Source organism: Perissodus microlepis, chromosome 23 (genome assembly GCF_051167445.1).
Source record: "Perissodus microlepis isolate ML-2025 ecotype Zambia chromosome 23, ASM5116744v1, whole genome shotgun sequence".
In the NCBI taxonomy this organism is placed as follows: domain Eukaryota; kingdom Metazoa; phylum Chordata; class Actinopteri; order Cichliformes; family Cichlidae; genus Perissodus; species Perissodus microlepis.
The window spans coordinates 41058399-41073248 of record NC_140482.1 but is presented as its reverse complement, the minus strand read 5'-3'; the positions used below and the strand labels follow the sequence as shown (position 1 = coordinate 41073248).

General features: G+C 43.5%; 1 protein-coding gene across 1 annotated transcript in view; it reads left to right on the top strand.

The window, feature by feature from the left end:
* Positions 1–14850, top strand: part of xpr1a (xenotropic and polytropic retrovirus receptor 1a) — a 74989-nt gene that overhangs the window by 43007 nt on the left and 17132 nt on the right. Inside the window, exons 3-8 of the mRNA XM_084921938.1 lie at positions 8006–8107; positions 11784–12004; positions 12150–12299; positions 12392–12475; positions 14294–14375; positions 14452–14639. Coding sequence (XP_084778064.1) covers positions 8006–8107; positions 11784–12004; positions 12150–12299; positions 12392–12475; positions 14294–14375; positions 14452–14639 — 827 coding nt within the window. The remainder of the gene's footprint in view (positions 1–8005; positions 8108–11783; positions 12005–12149; positions 12300–12391; positions 12476–14293; positions 14376–14451; positions 14640–14850) is intronic.

Here is a 14850-nt window from a genome sequence, read left to right as displayed (position 1 = left end):
TTTAATGGCAGTTTTAAATTTGCTTTCCTCAACTCTAATAATTCTAATTATTGCTGCTGCTTTCCTCATAAAGTGGTTTTAGTTGATATTTGATTCAAGCCAGTGTAATCTGATTAAATGCAGAGTTTATCCATCGTGTGTGTCTCTCTTCCAGCTTCAGAGCTGTAAGATGCTCCAGCTTCCACCCTGAAGATCAAACTCTTCATACACACTTAGAAGAACCTTAAAGATAGATTCGAATTTTAAACCTACCTTCTTTAAAATCCTGCCTTTAGAGTTCATTCACACCCGTGTTTCTTGGCCTGTCTCTGCTCGTCTGCCCAGTATAGTTTTCTCATCATTTTCCAGTGTGCCTGGATGTTTTGTCTTCTCTCTCGGGTCCAAAGATCATCTCACACCCCATCTGGCCTCTTGCTTGCACTCTTTATTCACTTGGCTGTTGGTAATTTACTCGTCACATGTGCCTCATTTGTTTCTCTCACACACCAAGACAAAGATATTAACACTTTGCAGAATGTGTCGAGTGTGTGTTTCACTACTGTACATGGCTTTATTTTATTTTTTTAGGGAGCTGCTTAGCTTGCAGTCTGGCAGTATAAATAGCACACAATAAACTCGGAGCTGCTGCAGTTCCTCACCCTTCCTCCGGTCCTCCCTCGCTGGCAGGCTAGCCCGGTGAGTGTGCATTCTTAATGCTCCCCTGGCCTCGATGAGAGAGATGATTGGTAGAATTAATTGTGGCTGCAGGGCTGGATGGGAATAAGTGAGAAAAAAGGCGCGATGGGGGAAGGGAGGTGGAGGGGTGGGGGTGTCGGGCTGGTTTTACTGCTGTGTTTCCTCCTTACAGCCTGGCACTAGAGGATGTTGAAGTTGTTTATGTGAACCCACTCTTTTTGTCTCTCTAGATTAATATCAGATCTGAGTTAAGTCGAGTCTCTTCGCTTTTATAGCTCAGTTTGTCTTTCTCTTTGTTCGGGATTTACACCTGAGCGCATGCAGGGAAGAGATAAGTGGAGCTAATACAGCGGCAATCATAATGTAATGGCCTTTTCAGCTCCCCTGGCAGTAATGCTATCAGAATATAGTGTATATTGCACAGCGAGGTGTCGTTAAATGGGATAAATGGACCTTAAAAAAAAGGACATAGAATTGGCGTGTGGAGAGGTTCGTGTGTGTTTGTTTTGGGGGAGTTATGGAGACAATGAGAGATGATATCCTCCTGACAAACTGAACACCGGTCAGTCGTCTACATGAAGCGTGCGACAGCGTAAAGGAAAATAAAAATTGTCTGAACTAAAAAATAAATCAACAAATATATAAAGAGTTGATGTAGGGAGATGTGCGGGTATGTTCCTGTTCTCCAAATCTTGCTCGTGGTCGATGAGTTAGAGGGTCTCCATGAAGGATTTATATGCTGGCGGTACGGAGTCGCGTCATAGAACGCCTCTATGGGAATATAAGAGGTTGGGGGTGGGGAGTGTGTGCGTGTATGTGTGTGTATGCATGTGTATGCATGTGTGAAGTGTTTCAGGGGTGAGTGTGGTAGGGTTGTGGGGAAGCTGTCTCATCATTTATTTATACAGTCTACAGAAGAAGGGGTTAGCGGCGAGGGGGGGGGGGGGCTGCCTTCTGTACATCGCCCGGGGAATACTGCAGGTCAAGAGTTGTTTTTCTAGCTACCAGCGCAAGTCTTTGTCTGAAAGCGTGAAGCCAGTGAATCAACACAACGCGCTGGACTGGATCTCCTGTTCTAATGACATGTTGTATCAAAGTCTGTCTCATTCTGTCGAACGCAGAGAAACTCAGTCGTTCCTCTGGCTGCTTCCTGGTAAAGCTGTTGACAGTGGCTGAGACAGCAACACAAAATGTGCTTGGGTTGCTTCATTTTCTCTGATTAGAAATTGATTATATACACATATGATTGTTTTTTGTTTTTTTGTTTTTAAACTAGAGACTGGGAAAGTATTTTAAATCAAGACCTTTGGCTCTGAAAACCTGGGAACAGTTTATACAAATTGCCTGTTTTTTCGGCTTTCCTGTGTATTTTCTTTAAAGAAGTTGACCAAGTCCAAAATAAGGACAAACAAAGCCACTGTGTTTTTTGTTTTTTTTGGGGGTTTTTTGTGTCCCGTTTGGATCTTTAGCCATCAGAATTGTTGTCTTAAGGCCAAGAAAGATGCCAAGCGGATTTATTTTACCAAGTGGATCATCATGGCCTTGCCATATTGGTCCATTTGATTGACCTTTATTATAATTATGTATTTATTTTATTTTCGGTTGCTACAAACGGGACAGACGTGACTGGGGGATAGGACAGGGAGAAAGAATGAAAGAAAGAGAGGGAGAGAAAGAAAACCAAAGGGGAGAAGAGACGGTGAGAAGGGGGGAAGAAAGGAAAAAACAAACAAACAAACAAACAAAACGCCTGGATCACCTGTATGGAGAAAAAAAACAGAAGAGAAAGCAAACAACAAAGAGCAACATAATAAAAACAGCACCATCACAATAAACTAGCTAGCAGTAGATAACAGTAGATACTAAATAATAAACAATATTGTGCAGCACGCAAGATAGACAGCGCACAATGTGCTTTGAGGCAGCAGCCAAGAAAGGTGTAGTCCGCGTCTGTGAACACCCGTGTGTACACCTGTGTGCATACCTGTGTGGATCAGCATGCTTGTATTCCAAAGGTTTCTCCATGTAACGATCTGCTAGGGAGTGTGGGGAGCCATAGCCCCGTCCACCAGGGTATGAAGCAGGTATGGAGGAGATCCAGGCCCCAGATATCCAGAGGCCCCAGAGTACAAGGACCCGAGGAGGACCACCAAAGGGGGGGGGGAACCGTGCCACCCTCCTGGGAAGAGCTGAGTAGAGCCCCAAAGGAGAGGTCACCCCGCAGCTACGGAGCAGAGGCCAGAGGGGGTTGCAGTGGCGTGCCCGCGGGCTCTGCCGGCAGCCAGCTGTGCCAGAGAGGACCGAGCTTCAGGCCCAGAGGCCAGAGGCCTGAGGGCATCCCACCCCCCGGAAGGAGCCCAGCCGGGCCCCAGGCGCCCGGCCCCGCCAATCGGCCACCAGGAGTGAGCCGGTACATGCATGAGCGCCCAGCCCCAGATGACAAGGACCACCAACACACCAACGTCTAAGGGCATCAGCCACCGGCAGGGAGTGTGGTGAGGGGAGATAGGCCTCCGTACTTTAGAGGGCCTGAGATGTACCCAGAGAGGTTGAGTCTAAGACCCAACCTGACATATAGACACAGACAAACAGGCACACGCGGACACAGACGTGCATTCCCACCCCATATGCACAACCAAATACTCGGCACTCACCCAACGTGTAGACAGACACAAATAGACACTGCACAGACAGTCGCACTCCCCAAACATACTCTATATCCCAGGTCCAGGTTCCCCCCGCCCCCAGAGGGGCAAGCCGCACCTAGACCCAGGAGATGTAACCCTTCTCTCTGGGGTGGAGGCAAGCGGACCACTGTGTTTTTAAAACTTCCTTCTTCTTTAATTTCTTGAAAATGGAAAGTATGTGCAGCGATTTATTGCAATGTGCAAACATTCGTGGAGATACAGTGTGCAGGCCAAAAACAGTGCACAAGCTTGAAAGTCACATTTTCATATGACCACCTTTATTCTTCAACACAGCCTGAACCCTGTTAGGGAAGCTTTCTTCTTGAAGGACATTCAAAGCTCTTCTTTGGATGTTTGCTGCCTTTTGTTCCATCCTATGATGATCACACACCGCTTCAGTAATGTTGTGGTTTGGGCTCTGTGGAGACCAATCCATGACTGAGAGAGTGTTTCCTGTGCAGGTTTGCTTTTACTGCACTCACGGTGTGTTTGGGATCGTTGTCATGGTCGTGCATAATTCTATCAGTTTGGGAAAAAGATCCCCAAACCGTGACACAGGCTCCACTGTGGTTTATACTCAGTGTTGGACTGTTCTCCTGACTTCCTCCGTACACGGTGCCATCGATCTGAACCAAAAACATTTGCCTTCATCACTCCATAAAACTTGTTGCCACTGATTTTCAAATTCAGTTTTTTGACAGATTGTTATTTTAAAAAGTCTCAAAAGATACAATTTGCTATGTTGTCTGTCAGCTGCTACACAGGTTTGTATCTTAAAGAAATAAATATTCCTCAGAAAACGGTCAGGTACAGGACTGAAGACTATCAGTGCTCGGCTGAAACAAAAACTTTGGACTGCGTCAGAAAGCCTTTTAAAAAAAGTCTGACCCCTTGGAAGCAAAATATAGTAAAAAACATGGTGCTTGGCTCAAGACTTTTGCACAGCACTGTATGTTGTTGAGGTTTATTGTTTGTTTTCTGTGCATTTTCACTCAAGGTTGAGAAAAATAAATTTGGGCCTCATTGCCACTGAGAGCACCGAGTCAGCGCTCGTGTTTTACAGCTGTTAAATGTTCGTAAATCTAATCAAACCATATATTGATTTTTCTCCAGCTTTGGATAAATTACAGCCTAGAAAAATAGTCGTCATGTAGTCGTGAGCAAAATGAGAAGCACGGCTGCTGTAAATTTTCTGTGGTGATTGGTCGGGTATATAAACGTCTTAATTACTGACTGAATGTCCTCACAAATCCTCTGAAGGTCCCGTTCAGTTCTACAAAAACATAAGACAGTAGTGTTTATTGCTGAGACCTGAGGTGTGTGGACAGAAGTAATGCACACAGTGCTCAGCGGGACACAAACACAAACACATTCATCCAAGAAACAAATAACCGGGACATCCAGGATTACAGTGGACATTGTGGCGCCTGCTGGAAGACGGCGTGGAGAGGGGTGCACCTGTCCTGCAGGTGAGTCACAGAGGGCCAATGCCATCTCCACAAAAACAGGAAATTATAAAACAGGCAGAATGATGCTTAATTGATGAATGCATGCATATCATTGGAGCACAACTTACCTAAAGATGTTTGATAACACTTTTTATTTCTTACTTTAAACTTTCGTGAAGCTTCTTATTCGTGTAGTGTAGTGAAACCTTGTGAAGCCATCTCAGCTATGAACCGTCCAGACTCGAGATAATGAGAGAACCCACACTGTGTCGCTGACAGAGTCATTAACATGAACACTGACAGCACTGATTAAATCAAAGATGCACAACGCGCCGCAGTCGTTGTATGACTTTCAAATGTTCCTATAATTAGGTTTCATTGCGTTTCTTCAGCAGTGACACGTGAAGCACGTGAAATGTAACCGTGAGGTGTAAACAGTACTCATGTATGCTAATAAAGATGGAGTGTGGGTTTGAGAGGAGCTAGGTGCCAGGATCCCTGCAGCAGCAGCAGCGAGCCTGTTAGTGAAGCCACAGCTGTGAGGACGCAATCAAAGATGAACCCTGCTCCTGCTGTTGCCTTTGTTCCTACACATCACAACACCTCACACAAAATGCATCAGCATAAAGAGAGTCTCTGTGTGCTAGGTTAGCAGTAAGCAAAGGTCATTTCATAGCCCATCTCCTACCTGAGAGCTGCCCTCACATCTACACTTTCATGCAGCACAGCTCCTCTCCCACTACCACGCTCGCTCTGTTAGTCAGAATCCAGGGTGGAGAACATTTCACAGTATATGTGGGCTTAATTCACCCAAAATGTCTCTGAACATGTGATTTAGTGCTCGACACGCTGATTAAAGGAACACAAATGTTATTCTTTCATTCATCAGAATCACAGGTAATGTTCCTGACATTCGCCTGCCCTTTACTGAGCACCACAGGAAAGTCGACATCAAATGTATTCGTATTTTTAAAAAAACATGGCAAAATATTTTGTCTCTTAAGTGACGCCAGTTTGGAGTTTTGCAGATTCTCAAGTCTTCTGTACAAACTGCTGGTTCACATAAAAAGCTCTTGTTGGAGTTTATTTTTAAGAAAAGGTTTTGAATTTTTCATGATTGAATGGTTTTATATATATCTGGTTATTTTATACCTCATGCTGAATGATTCACAGGTCACTAACCGCTTTACTGTGTCTCTATCCTTTAGTGCTCTTCCATGCAAAGTGTTCATTAGCAGGCCAACCTTTTACTTTGAATTACATTACAGCTCAGTTCGCTGCTCGCCTGCAGGTCTAAGTGAAGGAGTGAGTTGGATCATTAGTCATTGTGCCATAGCACGCTGGCCAAGGTACTCAGTCGTTCAGCTAAGCTGCTAATACTAGCCAGCCGATTGGTCAGCATCCATCCATCCAGTCAGTGACCCCATCAGCCTGCAGGTGCTGAGGTACCTGAGCTGCAACTGGACCTGAGTGATGAGACAGACTGGAAACCATCTGCTTCTTTTTAAGTCACTCTTCTTCTGTCCACCTTTCATTTGTTCTTTAGTAGATTTAGTCGATGTTTTCTATTCTTCTGGTCTCCACTGTTCATACTTAACTTCCTCTGTAACATAAATATTGTCTTATTTTGCAATTATACTTACTGTACCTCAGTCTGTACCATAATCTGGTCACTTTCTCCTCCCAGGCAAACTACAGTGCATGAAATCTGCATATTCATTCACAAATAAACCGATTGCAGTTCTTTGTTCACTTGTTGCCTTGTTATGATGATATGATGATCTGGTTTGGAGGTTTTTAGTCAGAACTTCTTTTATACGCGACGTTTTTGCTAACACGGACGCTATTTTGTCAGCAGGTGTTCCTCTCTGGTGCTTCAGAGGATTTGTAATTTTACAGCTATTCATATTTTCACCTGTCGAATAACCTTTTAATTAACTTATCCATTGATTATCTTTGTGTGTGGTTCTGTGCAGTTTTTCCATTTATTTTTCTTGTAAAACGGTTGGACTTTAAAACTTCTGTCGAAGATTGTTTCACCTTCACAGTCTCATACACTGCTGTGTGTGTGTGTGTGTGTGTGTGTGTGTGTGTGTGTGTGTGTAGAGTGGTGATATCGACAGGCTGCTGCCCGCGGCTTTCTTTGTTATTACTGTAGCCTGTCCACATGCCACCTGCAGCCTAGCTTACTTTATATATTAGCTTGTGTTTACAGAGTTGTGTAACCAGTGGATCTGACAGAAGAGCTGCTTTATCCAGCAAACCTACATTTCTCTTTGTTCCACTTGAAATGACCTTTTTCATTTTGCTGTTTTGAACATGACAGACAGAGAGGTGAGCTCAGTCAAATATTTATGGAACAAGCCCGACTCTCTGAATGTTTCCAATCTTTTAGGAAACCTGTTTATTATTATTATTGTCACACTGAGGAGCTCCATAGTTTCCTGCTTCATTCCTGGGAGAGATAATAATTCCTTTGGGGTCATATCAGGAAGGGCATCCAGCATAAAAACAGCTGTCAAATCAAACATGCAGTGCTACCCGCTGAGGTGACCCCTGATGAGTAAAGGCTGTCTGAGGGTTTGAACATCATTTCAGTAAAGACCTGATGATGAATTTAAAGCAGTGTTTAGAACATGCACTGCAGATGCGAGCGCACGTGTGTGCATGTGCGTTTATACAGTAACTGGCCTTCGGCTGCATTTAAGCTCCGTCAGGTGTTGGGTAGCCTGCTGTGAATGAGGCAGAGGATCATTTGAGACGGAGCATCAATGCTGATTGAATTGGCTGGTCCTGAAAAAGACATGCAGGGTTTTGTCAGACAGTGGAGAGACAGGAGGAAGCTGTTGATCTAATTGTAGCTCTGAATGGACGTCTGTTTGCCTCGTCGCTGATGAACCCGTAAAGGATACGTGGTGTTTTTGGAGGATTAGCCAGTTGGCTAAATCACCCAGTCACTGATAAACATAGATGGCAGCTATTGCATGTCCCTTTAGTCCACTGTAGTAACACTGAAACAAACAAAACACAAAGTTGTTACATTTTTCACATTTTTGCTCTAACTGCTTTGGCAGCTGTGGATTTGTGTACATGAGTGGAGTGGGAGTCCCACAAATGATAACCTGCTAATTTAGCTGTATGCTGCAGTAAACACACTCACCACTGCTAATAACCATCGTTTCTTTCTTTTAACAGTCACAGATGAAGACACGGTGAAGAGATACTACGCTAAGTTTGAGGAGAGGTTTTTCCAGACCTGTGAGAAGGAGCTTCTGAAAATCAATACTTTCTATTCAGGTATTTATTTACTTCACTTACTCTCGAGACAATAATTGGCGGAGATTATATTAAATCAAGTCGTTTACAAGAGGCCGTCTCAGAAGAATAACTGAAGAAATTTCATGGTTACTATTCAGCTGGCAAATTTAGAAAAATCAATGTTAAGCAATATCACCTTAACTTCATTTAAAAACAATACTTCCATCTTTGAACAAGCTCTGGAACTAATCACAAATCAATGCTTTAACCTGTCTTCTATAATCACATATTGCATGTAAATATGTAAAGACTCCTATCAGCTGTATCCTCATTTACTTCTTAGCATTTTTGCATAATTCACACTGTTTATTTACTCTGTGCTGAGTTCAGACATGGCCAGCGAGAGTCGCGTTTCAGAGCAGGCCTGCCTGTGTGTATTTCAGGGAGTGAAGCGGGGAATGTGTGCACTGTGTAACGTGAGATGGAAGCCATAATACATTCTGGTATTCTGGTACCAGAAGGTCCTGAGCTCCAGCTCTGAGTGAAGTGATGTTATCCAACAGCAGACCGTGCTTCCCCTGGAGGCCGTTAATGAAACTGCAGACTTGCTGGGTCAACGGCCGGCCAAGGCTGACCGGGAAGATTGTCCCAGCTCGTAATGATGGGGTGTTTCTGGCAGACTGATGGCGAGAGCAGCAAACAGACTTTGGACCTCGTTACCATGAAGCTGAACCAACTTTGAATGTCTTGATTTTTCTCAGAGCGTTGCTGTTACCAGCGCTCTTTCCTTATAAAGGCAGCTTATAGAGGAGACCGCGGTGTCACAGTTTGATGAGAGAAATCATCATCATCATATTTAAATGACCACCAACCATCGTGATTTTTACTTTCTACAATATTGAGAGAAAACGCTACAAATTTTGAAACTTAAACTGCCGTTTGGGTTCAGTTCTGTTGTTTAAATGTGATGTCACCTATAAATAAAACACACATTTTTCATAGTGCAAGTCTGAGGTCTTTTTTTCTCATTAAACGAGAAAAAAAGAATCATTTAATAAAACTGAGGGGGCTGCGAACGAAACTTAGAGGATAGAAAGTATCGATCCCATCACGCTAGTATGCCCATATACTAATACCAGCGTTGGTATTGATACTATCAATATTTAGATCAATCTGCCTACCTCTACTTTATAATTGGCAGGTTGGTGCCTGTTGATAGAGCTCAGTAGTGCCTTTTAAAAAAAACTAAAATTGCATGTTATTGTCTGTCAGTGAAGGACTATGAATAACGAATAACAGAAGAAAACAGTCATTTCGGTGTCATTCCTAATCGTCTCAGTGTGGCACGTGACATGAGTCACATCAGGGTTACAACAGTGAGTCAGTGAGTCCTCAGCAGCTCCGAGGTCGGTTAATGCTGTGCATGAAAACATCAACATCTCCTGTTTATCTTCCACACACAGGAGGAGGAAGCAAGAAATTACAGAGCAGAGCTTTGTGTGTGTGTGTGTGTGTGTGTGTGTTTAAAGCAGAGATGGAGATAATTTGCGTGCTGACTTTACATAAGACGCCTTGACTGAGCTCTTTCTCCCTCTGAAAGGGGTCCCTGACCTCTCACAGCCATCCTGCTGCAAAGCGCTAGAATCCAGTCTGTTGGACAACAACACTTTCATCATCGTGGATTAAATACACAACAAAAAGAAATGAAGAAATGCTGTTTGAGGCTGATAGGATTTCACCCTGTCACTTTCTGGAAGCTGAGAAAGAACAAAAGGTGTTTGAAAACACCGCCACAGTAAAGACAACGCCGCTGAAACCTAAACCAACCAACACCTGTCTCTTTCAGCTTCATTAGCCCCACACAGATGAACTGTCCAGCCACATCTTCTGATGTGACGCTGCACTCTTGACCTCAAGGCAATCTGACTTTCTCACGAGCATTAAATGGAGCATTGGTTCGTATGCTTCTGTGCCTGTTGAGGGATTACTGCGAGTTTGGATGTCGAAGCAAAGTTTGCGCTTTCCCACGAGGCACCGACGTGACATCGAATAGCATAAAGAGGAAAAATCTTTGTTGGGCGGGTTCCACTCTTGTGTAGAAAAAGAAATACTCGGGGTTGTAGTAATATACCCTGAAAACATTGTTTATGTCAACAAAGAAATTGTGTCATTCTACTTTTGGAATGACGAGCATGAGGATGTAATGGAAACCAGGCCACTAAGCTGCCATCTACATGCAAACAATGATAAACAGATGTTAGCTTTACTTCTATTTTCAGTTTGAAAAAGAGTTTTATTCAAATACATTGAAGAAAATAAAGAAAACAGGAAGTTAAATGAGAAGAAACTGGCTTCATTTATAAATGATTAGTTATTCTTTTTTTGAAACAGGTTGTTCCACAAACCAGCCGGATGCAGGAAAATGCATAATGTTTGCACACAAACAAGAAATACTACCATGTGAACGGAGCAGGAAACGGCAAAAAAAAAGGGAAAAAGAGGGGGCTGCAGGTCTTGTTGGCTTGCCACAGAGAGTAGGTGGCTTTGAAAAGAAAACACAAATAAAAGCAGTATTACATCATACTTCCGTAAATGATAACTTCTCCACATATCCAATAAAGGGTGACCAGGTTTTGTAGTATTTACTTTGAGATCCTCTCAGACTGTATCTCAGATGTTCTATCTGCGAGCACTTCATCACCTCTCACCTGCTGAACAAACGACCTGAATCCTTCCATTGAAGAAGAATTAGCCTGAGAAAGCCACTGCATTCATTTGATAAGAAGCTACACCTTGTAGGTTTGGGAGGACACCAAACACCGGTTCACATCAGCGCAGGCCCAAATGATTAGTTATTCTGATCTGTTTCGGGTGGCTGTGGTTCAGCATATAGAGCAGGTCATCTGCTAATCAGAAGGCTGGTGGTTCCCTGGGTACTCCGGTCTGCATCCCAAGTGTCCTTGAGCAAGTTGCTGAACCCCGAGTTGCTCACGATGCATTCGACGTGCTGTGTACGTGAGACAGAAAGCAGACAAAGCGCCGTATAAGAACCAGTCATTCACCATTTAAACAAAGAGCAGGAGGAAAATGAGAGCTGCTTGTTGGAAAAGTGAGTTGAACTGCAGGAGAAGTTAATGAAATGCAGGTTGCTGTCCAAGCAGCGTGTGATTACCCCTCCCCTCTCATTCTGTCTCTCTGGCTGTATTAACCTATCTCTGACCCAGATAATGGTTCCTCAGTCAGCAGCATTCACAGGTCAGCCTAAGAGTCTCCATGCTTCTGCTTCCTGGAACAAGCAGAAATTAAGAATGCATAATAATTTTTATTGTCATTTGCTGCAGCAGTTTTTTGCATTTTAACATATTGAGGTTAAGCAGCAAATGACCAAAGTAAAGGCTCTAATTTTATGCAAATGCAGGAATAATATTAAGATTTCCAAAATAAAAGTCCAAGCAAACCAACAACTTGTTTTTTAACAGCTCCGCTGGGCTTATTAGGACTTTTATTATTTTTGTATTACTCTAAGCATCCTCTAAAATGTATAATATTCATTATAATATGTGGAAATACACAGTGGCTATAATAACAATCAACACGCTTAACAGTAGATAAAACTGGAAGTTGTGTTGTGCAAGTGTAAACATGTGTAAACGTGTGTGCGTCCACAGCACAGTATGTGAGATGTATGTGATATCCTTTCATTGTCCTTCTGCAGAAAAACTTGCCGAGGCCCAGAGACGATTTGCGACGCTGCAGAATGAGCTGCAGTCTTCGCTGGACGCTCAGCGAGAGAGCAATGCTTCGCCCGGTCTGCGGAAACGCAAGACCAGGTTCCACCTGTCGCAGGAGGAGCGCTGCAAACACCACAACATCAAAGACCTGAAGCTAGCCTTCAGCGAGTTCTACCTCAGCCTCATCCTGCTTCAGAACTACCAGGTTTTTAGTGCATCTACACACTCAGATCACGAGAGGTTGATCACTTTATGTCACCTGCAGTCGTTTGATCAGACTACATATCCTTTCCAGTCTCTTTCCAGTCTGGTGTGGTCTGTAGCTGCTGGTTTCTTCTTGTCTCCCACAGAACCTGAACTTCACTGGCTTCCGTAAGATCCTGAAGAAACATGACAAGATCCTGGATACTTCCCGCGGGGCGGACTGGCGTGTGGCTCATGTGGAGGTGGCACCTTTCTACACCTGCAAGAAGATCACACAGCTCATTACTGAGACAGAGGTGCCTGCCTGCCACACGTGGACTTTACTACATGTCAGACACGTGTAGAAAAAACGAACATGTCTGAAACGAATGGTTGTTTTTGTATCCAGACCCTGGTGACCACAGAGCTGGAGGGAGGCGATCGTCAAAGGGCCATGAAGAGGCTGAGAGTTCCTCCTCTGGGGGCAGCTCAGGTCAGAATCACAGCTGATTACACTGGAAACACACCTGTTCATACATAATCAGCTATATGAACAGGTGAATAGAGGATCAAAGGTGAATGAAGTCACTCTGAACATGGCGTAGTTGTTCGTACCAGACAGGCTAGGCTGAGTATTTCCAAAATTGCTGATCTGCTGGGATTTTCCTGCCCAGCCATGTGTAGCGTTTACAGAGAATGATCTGATATACTACAGATAATATCTGGGCTAAAATGCCCTGTTGATGTTAGAAATCGGAGGAGAATAGCCAGACTGCTTTGAGCTGACAGGCTGAAGGCAACAATAACACAACCAAGTTGTGCAGAAGAGCATCTCTGAGCACACATGCCAAACCTCGAAGCGGATGGCTACAGCGTAAGACCACAACAGCTGCTGAGGTTACAGTTCACACAGGCTCACCACAACCAGACAAGACTGGGACTGCTGGGCAGGATGCAAGGAGACGTGAAAGGATGGATCCATGCTTGTATCCTCAGTTCAGGCTGGTGCTGGTGGTGTAATAGTGTGGGGGATACTATCTTGTCATTCTTTAGCACCAAGTGACCATCATGGTAGCTCCAGCCTACCTGAGTATTCTTGCTGGCCATGTCCATCCCTTTATGACCGCAGTGTCCTCATCTTCATGGCCTCCACAGTCACTGGATCTCAGTCCATCAGAGCACCTTTGGAATGTGATAGAACTGGATATAGACGGCAAATATGCATCAACTGTCAATATAGACCAAGATCTCTGAGGAACGTTTCCAGCACCTAGTTGAGTCTAGTCTTAAATAATTAAGGCAGTTCAATAAAGAGAGATCATTTAGAAAAACTGAACATTATTTATTGACTTGAGGGATTTGATTTTCTGAGCTCTTTGGCAATTAGACTCCAATGAACCATCATAGCAGAGTCCCAGCAACAATAGTGATTAGAACAGGATCCCCAGAGTGTAGATGCTGAAGGTGAAGTTGGAGGTTAGGACAGGTGGAAGAGGGTAGCACGAACGAGAGTCCAAATGGCAGAAGATCATTGATATTTACAGAACAGAGACTGAAGATGGGGCAAGAAAATAATCAAACCAGAGTAATAATGTCAGTGTTGAGTTTGTGGATGTGAAGAATAGACTAACAGCCTGAATTTCAAGGAAAGCAGGTCAATCAGTGATTAAAGATCATCTTTATTGAACTTGGATAGAAGCTTCATTACTTAAGTCAAAAGTGGCTAGTGAATGTGCTTCTCATACTTAAACCTCCCCTGTTCTGTAATTGTACCGTTGCAGATGTCACCTCTTGAAGAACAAATGTTGAAATGCTTGCTGAAGAATATCCCAGCATGCAATATTTTTGCATTTATCTAACTATAAAAAAATACAATTAAAAGCAAAACATTCATGTTTTTAAAAGAAAGAGAAATAAAGCCAGCGGGGTGAAAAAGATTGAGAGAAAGACAAAGGAAACCATCGGAGCCTTCGGTATTGATTTTATAAGTGCCTCGACTCTGTTGAACAGACGGGATATCATTCGGGAGAAAAACAAGGCTCTCCAATGCATCTTTTGCTCCTGCATTAATTACTGTCATGTCTGGCTTAAAGTGTGTAACATGTGAGCTCTCCGTGTCTCCTGTATGCATGTGTGTGATAAATATATTTATGCTTACGAGCAGGTAAAAGGAATGAAATTGGTTTAGAGTCTGTGACTCATTGCTGCATGACGTTTTGTCTAAATGACACCACACGAAAGCTCAGCGTCTTTGGACGTGTTAGTGTGAGTCGTCACATTAATCCGGTTTATTCCTGTCTGCCTGCTTCAGCCTGCTTTGGCCTGGACGACCTTTCGCGTGGGTCTCTACTGTGGCTTCTTCATCATTCTTGCCATCTGCTTCGTTATAACTGGTAAGTCTAAGTTACTGTTTTCACCGGCGTCATAGTTCATCTTTATGAAGCAGTAAACATGCTGTGGTTTGTTTAGGTGCCGTGTTCTTCCGCTCTGAGAACGTCTGGCCTATGGTGCGGATCTATCGAGGCGGTTTCCTGTTGATCCAGTTCCTCTTCCTGTTGGGCATCAACACCTATGGATGGAGACAGGCTGGAGTCAACCACGTCCTCATCTTTGAGATCAATCCACGAAACAACCTCTCACACCAACACCTGTTTGAGGTGAGAAAAAAGAGGTCTCGTCTTATAGAAGATCCTGGAAAATTGCTCAAATCTCTGAGTGGCAATCATGGATTTATAAACTGTTTAGCCTGAGTAAACATGGTTGTTTAGCTACATGGGTAATTATGATTCAAGGAATAGATTATCATGTAAAATAAGATTTGATTCAGTAGAAGCACTACCTTTAGATGTCCACAGGGTTTTGTTGGTA